The sequence below is a fragment of the Phoenix dactylifera genome, chromosome 1 (genome assembly GCF_051530095.1).
Source record: "Phoenix dactylifera cultivar Ajwa chromosome 1, Ajwa_hap1_PhDact_Kaust_v1.1, whole genome shotgun sequence".
In the NCBI taxonomy this organism is placed as follows: Eukaryota; Viridiplantae; Streptophyta; class Magnoliopsida; order Arecales; family Arecaceae; genus Phoenix; species Phoenix dactylifera.
In genome coordinates, this window is record NC_143190.1 from 75,292,665 (window position 1) to 75,299,466 (window position 6,802).

General features: G+C 42.2%; 1 protein-coding gene across 1 annotated transcript; it reads left to right on the top strand.

Annotated features, from left to right (window-relative positions):
- The first annotated feature begins 4,265 nt into the window (after nucleotides 1–4,265).
- LOC103722914 (RNA-binding protein involved in heterochromatin assembly dri1-like) lies at nucleotides 4,266–6,551 on the top strand. The gene is made up of 4 exons (XM_008813645.5): nucleotides 4,266–4,367; nucleotides 4,474–4,801; nucleotides 5,783–5,853; nucleotides 6,020–6,551. The coding sequence occupies exons 2-4, from the start codon at nucleotides 4,488–4,490 to the stop codon at nucleotides 6,031–6,033; spliced, it is 399 nt and encodes a 132-aa protein (XP_008811867.1). The 5' UTR covers nucleotides 4,266–4,367; nucleotides 4,474–4,487; the 3' UTR covers nucleotides 6,034–6,551.
- Nucleotides 6,552–6,802: the final 251 nt, after the last annotated feature.

Consider the following 6,802-nt stretch of genomic DNA (forward strand, 5'->3'; position numbering starts at 1 on the left):
TTGCTCATAGTGAAGCTGGGAAAATTTGCTCGCACAGTGTACAATGAGTTAGCAATTTTTATGGGCTGTTTGGATATTTGTATTCAAAAATATGAATGCATTAGTTTTTTGGAGAAAAAAAAAACTTCATATATATTTGTCAAGAAAGTGCAGAGTAATTATTGAAGAGAAAAGATCGAGAACCAAACATAGAGAGGAGGAAATAGGATAACGAACATGTCAGTCAAGTACCTGCTCATAGAGTTCATACTTAAGATCTAATTATTTTTTCCTTTGTAAATCACTGGTATTTACGAGCATCTTTTTTGAACTAGAACTATGCTATGATTTTTTTTTTTAATGGAATCTTCTGTATTTATGTTCGTGCACCTGTCAATGGATTGGGCACTCAGAATCCGACCCAGCTCGAGGTTTAGAACCCAATTATCCGAATTCGACTTGAATTATTTATAATATCAACGATATTGCATGGGAGAGAAGCTCTCATTTCCCATATCTTGGAACACTATCCACTCTTTCTTCATCCCATCGCCACCACCGCGTCACTGCTTGGAGCGCCTCTACTACCCTCGCTGCCACCATGGAGTTTAGGTCCATTGTGAAATCATCGAGTAGCAGAAGGTAGGCTAGGTCAGTTAGAGTGGCAGCGATGGTGCTAGCGGATAAAAACTGGGTTAATGTAACATGAAGAATAAAGAACGATTCAATCACCGAAATTAAACTTTGAGAGATCAATATATAGATTGAAGGCAAACTAGATTGAAGAATTTTTTGTTTATTAAGGAAGTTAGTTCTCTTCAAAAATTTTATTAATATAACAAGACCGATCATACGTTTCCATAACATTTCGAAACATATCGAGGCTGAACCAAGCTCCAGCATGTTGCTAGCCAGGATTAATTCAGACTTTGCAGTGCTGCTCGGTGGCCCCCAACAACTGGATCGGGATACGCTAAGTGAAGTGGTATACAAAGATTATTGGAAATAAGCCCCTAGAAATTTAAATTATTATAATGTTCCCTTAAGAGCCCACCATTGTCTCTCTCTCTCAAATGCGACCAGTTGATTGCGCCGCCGATCCTCTGTTCTCTCTCCTCCTGATCGCCGGCAGGCCCTCTGCCCTTTCCTTCTCTCTCTCGGTCGTCGTCTCCCGTCGCCGAGGTTTCCTTTGTTCTTGCTTCTTGAGCTTGGCTATTGGTCCGATAAGACGCTGGAATTTTACCTCCTGCATCTCTTTCTGTTTCTTTAGGAATTGTCATCATCTCTCCTATGCATGCCTTATCCTATAAATTCTTTAGCTTTTTTTTCCCTTCTTCTTTTCATTCCAATCTATGCACAAAGGCAATGGCGTGCAGAGTTCCTCTGTTTCCGCTCATCGTCACGACTGATTTGATTCGACGTTTCGGGTGGCTCTGCTAAGTCCAGTGCAGGACCCTCTCTAATTCAGGAGCGTGCACTTATCTATGATGCTCTTTCGAAGTGGATTTCCCAAAGAAAGAAATAAAAAGAGAGTTGGAAGCAGAAAAATTGGTTTGAGAGCACCAGGGAGAAAAGGTTCTACTTGTTATTTCTCAGAAGAAGAAAAAGTTTTAGTTGTTAGATGTGACCTCGGGCGATTTGAGGTCGGGCGCCTCGAGGTGAAGAGAGGTTACGTAAAAGATGTTTGGAGGAAGGAGAAGAAGAAGTCTCCCTCTTTGACTTAAGCATCGGAGGGCCGGCGCCGGAACTCCCGGCCACCGGCTTCTTGCAGTTTCTCCGGAGAGAGCCGTCCACCGCCGCACCACCTGCCGGAGCTCCTCCTTCTCGGTCCGCGGTCATCCACCCGGAACCTCACCGACGAGGCTTTGTGCAGGTCCGCCACCGCACGGAAGATGGTGCTCGTCCTCTTCTTCCACTCACTAACAGCTCCCTCGACTCCTCCGGCATGGCACCCTCGGGCCAGATTTGAACCACAACAGTAACCATAAAGTTTTTAACTTTCTAGTCTTCTTTCAGACATTCAGTGATGAAGCTATTATGTGGTTACAAGCAATAGTTTTTGGCTCTGTTCTTCATAAGACTACTTAGAAACAACAACAACGATAATAACAATAACAATAGCAATATCAACTCTCTTTTTTTCTCTTTCCCATTGAACAATATTCACCTGTTCATCAGGAATTCTTTTTTCTTTTCTTTTTTTTTTGGCAAAAAAGATGCTTGTTCCTCCTCAAAATCCCCTTTAGTCTCTCTCATCCGTGGAGAAAAGAGGAAAAAGGAGAATTAGAGCACGACCCATCATTTGATGCTCATCTAGCTTTGAGCTCGTAAGCTTGGGTTCTTATTCCTTCTTCTTTTCTTCTTTTATAGTGTATCGGCATGTATCTTTTCAAACGGGTGCAAGGAGGAAAGGTTTCGAGGAGAGGTGAAATTTTCCAATACATGAACTCACACCGTCACATGCGCCTGATAGCCTGAATGCAGGATTAATTCACGGCGTAGAAAATATGGACGCAATTAAGATAATGTTTTTTATTTTTGATGCAAAGAAGAGGTAAAAAAAGCCACCCGAATTATATTGAAGATTAATCATATTTACAACAGAGATGAGGGGCGGAGATGAGTTACATTATCAAGAGAGAAGAGGAACAGATGTAAAAAAAAAGAAACTAAATGGCTCCAAATCAAGTGTCTGATAATCAGGATAAAAAATGTTGATGCTCATAAAAAAAAAAAAAAGTAAAGCATCTACAAAAATTTTCAGAAAACTAAGCTGCATACAAAAATAACTATCTATAAATGCTACCAAAACTATAGTGATGGTCGGGTTTTTAATTGTGAGCAGATTCTATATGTTTCCTGTCAGTGTATGTATGTATATATATATCAATGCCCATTATTGTATCCTTGTAAAGGTATACTTGTAAAGGAATATTCGCGCAGAAAAGGAGCTGTGAAATAGCAACGGTTCAGCAACGGAAACAAATTAGGAAAAATACCGGGGGGGCGAAGAAAGAAATAAAAAGAACGTAAGGCACGATTAAGCAACGGTGGAGACGAGGGGAATAGACAGTGGGGTCTTCATTTCGCGTCCAAGGTTGGACGGGCGTTTGGAATATTCATCTGGTCTGGCGAGATGGTGTTGTGTTCCGGTTCCTTCTTATCCAATCCATGGTCCGAGAGGGCAGCACCTGAGCCATGCCCAACTACCGGCATCTGAGCTACGACACACTCGGGGAAGGCGTATCCTCCCTGTCGCGCTCGCCTAGTGGGATCTAAAGCTCCTCGGAATCATGCTCTCATGCTGAAAGCTGTTCGCATGATTTGCGCTTCTCGGTCGAGTCAGCCATGTCATGTTTCTGGTCCTCCAAGAATCTCATGGGCGGCCAATTTCAGTAAGGCATGGGTTCGTCCCAACTCAATTATATTAGCTTTCATTCCCTGTTGGATTCGATGGAGAATCTTTAATCTGACCCTAGATTATGACACAGCTCAAATATCAATTACCTGGCTGCATCTACCTGAATCCTCTACAAAACAATATTTTTCTGTATGATGTTTTCAGTAGCAGTTTGATGAGCACCTATATAACATGTGCTTGCTGAAAGTTGAAGACCGTGTTGAGCCAGCTATCATATACATGGAATTCGCAAAGTAAGCTCCGAGACATATATAATGACCAATTTCAATGTCCATTTTCTGCCAAACAAGCCATCAAGCAATTCCATCTTGCATTGCTCCACTTTTTTTCTTTCTTATCGGAGAGAAAAATACAAGTAGCAGAAGTTGCTGTTACGCTAGTCTGTTTCAAGGCATTAGATAAATTTGGAACCAAAATGCCAACCACAATCCGTTCTACTTTCTCTTAAGTTTCAATCAAGCCCTGCCTAGTTCCCAGCACATCCAACATGTGTGCATATCGAAGCATATACATCCATCCCCACATAATACCTTCCTTGAAATTTTTTTTTTTCCACCCACTTTTGAGCATGTAGCAGGGAGGAATCACATAAAGAGTCGAGGTTCTGAACTAAAATCTGAAATTCCTCCAATCATATTGCCCATCCACTCCAAATATCCTCCACGCATGCCTAAAAAAGATGAGCTGAGAAGACCCCTTGACATCCTCTGATGTTTCCATCTTTAGCATCCTCCTCCCACTCCCCTCTCCCTCCTTGCCCCCTTCGTTTCTCCCCGTGATTCCAATATCAAAGGCGGGCCAGCTAACCAGAAAGCGAACTTCCCCCGGGCCCAACACCCAACCTTATATAAGCCCACCCCAACCCACACCGCAAAACCATCCAAGTCGTCAAGCCATCTCCTCTTCTTCTTCTTTTGCTGTTCTTTTTTTCTGACTTCTAGTCTTGTTCTTCTTCTGCCGCCGCCAAGTACTGACTTCTTCTCCACCTTCTCGAGTTCCCATTGCTTCAAAATACGTAGAGTTGACTAACTGGCGAATGGATATTTTTTTTTCTTTTTTGTTCCTGTGGGCAGGAAGACTAGAGAAGATGAGCAGGAAGCCAGGAGATTGGAACTGCAGGTCATGCCAGTATGTTAACTTCTGCCGGCGGGAGTCATGCCAGCGATGTGGGGAGGCAAAGCTGGGCGTCGACCGGCCCGACTACACAAGCAACAGTGGGGCATGGGACGTGAAGCCTGGCGACTGGTACTGCTTATGCGGTGTCCACAACTATGCGAGCCGCGCCAACTGCTTGAAGTGTGGTGCGGCCAAGGATGACTCCAGCGCGGCGGTGGCTCAGTCTTGGGGATTTGGACACGCTGCTCCCGCTGGATGGAAATCAGGGGACTGGATGTGCTCCAGGTCTGCCCCCTACCCCTATTCATACATACATACATACATACATACATACATACATACATATATATATCCATTCTCATCAATCCCTTGTTTATACTTCTCCTGCTAAGCTACAGTAGCTAGCTAGGATCCTCATTTATATGGTCGCGCCTCCACTACTGTTCCTCGATTACTACATGTCTTTGCACTGAAAGCACTTTATCTAGCCAGACTTGTCCCAAGTATAAGGGAGCCTCTTGATGAATCATCGTGTGATTCAGGGTAGTTTAAAGCAAGGTATTGGCCAGACGTCGACCTTCAGAGAATCTGATGCCAAATTCCTGGCCAAGAGCAACTCTGGTGAGAGAAAACCTGTTAACAAACCTAAAAGGCCACCGGGACCACATTAAGTTAGGGCGTGTAAAAAATCGGCTAGTTCATAAACATGATTCGAAGCGGTTTTTTTGGTTTGGTTTATATATTTCTTTTAAAAAAATTATTTTGGTGCCAGTTAGGACTGAAAATATTTGATTCTATTCTGGTTTGAATATTTACAAAACCAATTTAAGCCGACTCGATGCATTTATGGATATATGTGTGTGTATGTATATATATATATATATATAAATTTTTCTTATATTTTCTCTAATATATAAAATGGAATTTTCCAGCTATCCTAGTGGTAAGGTCTTTTATATAGGGGCTATACATGAGAAGCGATGGTAAATATACTAGAGATGTGGAATTAAACTCCCTTGGGGGAATTTAGGGGTATAGGGATGGCTAGCTCGTGCTCCATGACCCATTAATCAAAACAGAACATACACATAACCTATACATGCATGCATATGTATGTATCTGTACTACCTAGAGTAGGAGGATATAATTCAAGAGCTGCACAACGCGCAATGTGATCGCACGTGGTCGCATGACATGTAACCACTGCAGCACACTTTGCTTTATTGTATCAATACTGATAGTGACTCCTATTCCATGTATCAACAGACCCGGATGCAATAAGCACAATTATGCAAGCAGGATGGAATGCTATTGGTGCAATGCACCAAGGGATTATGGTAAGTACATTACTTTAATAAATTCACAATCTCCGATTTCTTGTCCTGCTTTTGCCTTGTAAACAAATCTTAATTCTGTTTTATTCAAATAGTAACATGTATCTTTCTAGATTAATGGGTATGTTATGTTTATTTATCATGTTAATTATATGGCTTTCTGTTTCAGGCGCAGGATGCTGATCAGGGAAAGGAAAAAAAAAATGTAAGAGGTGAAGTCAGTCAAATAAAGTCTTGGACTTATATTTCTCCAAGTTTTCACTAACTTGCCCCAGTTTGCCCATCTCATCGTCCTGCTAGGCTTCTTCAATGGCAGCCCGGACAGAAACTCATATTTTGGAAGTGTCTTTTTGTCGGCATTTTGTTACCTTCTCATGTTATATCTGCCTCTCAACCCTGTTCTAGCAGCAATGCATCAGAAGGCCTTCTAGCTTTCTTTAAGACAGTATTAATTGAACCTCGCAAGAGCTTATCGAATCTTCCTTTTCTATCACGAGAACATGGGCATGGTCATGATTTATGTAGCTTCTGCTTGCTTTCATGTGGTCGAATGAGCCTATTTCTTCGATGGCATATGCTCTCACATCCATCGGAGTAACTCTGCGTTCTTGGGAATACAATGACCAAGTGCTTTTTGCACCCAGAAATGACTGGTAGAGCTTAGATCACATCACCAAAGCCCTATCCCAAAAAAATAAAATATGTAGAGATACGAGAGATAAGATTCAATGGGCATTTGTGACTCTCTTTATATCTAAAGTTGAAATTGCAAAAGGGAATGGTGACTCCTCTAGCTGAGCATCAAAACCCGACAAGAACAATTCATATCACCCGTGCTGAAAGCGGCGATGCTTCAAAAAGAGTGTGCTGAGACAAGTCCAGAGCCAGGCCACCCTAATCTGCCTCTCTTTTCACTGGCATCCCCGGATCGAAGCCCAAGATTTTGATGCAA

Excerpts from the sequence above, each read along its gene's own strand:
- LOC103722914 (XM_008813645.5), top strand. The coding sequence starts at position 4,488 with ATGAGCAGGAAGCCAGGAGATTGGAACTGCAGGTCATGCCAGTATGTT. Across the intron at positions 4,802-5,782 it reads GGGGACTGGATGTGCTCCAG|ACCCGGATGCAATAAGCACA; the intron begins GTCTGCCCCCTA and ends ATGTATCAACAG.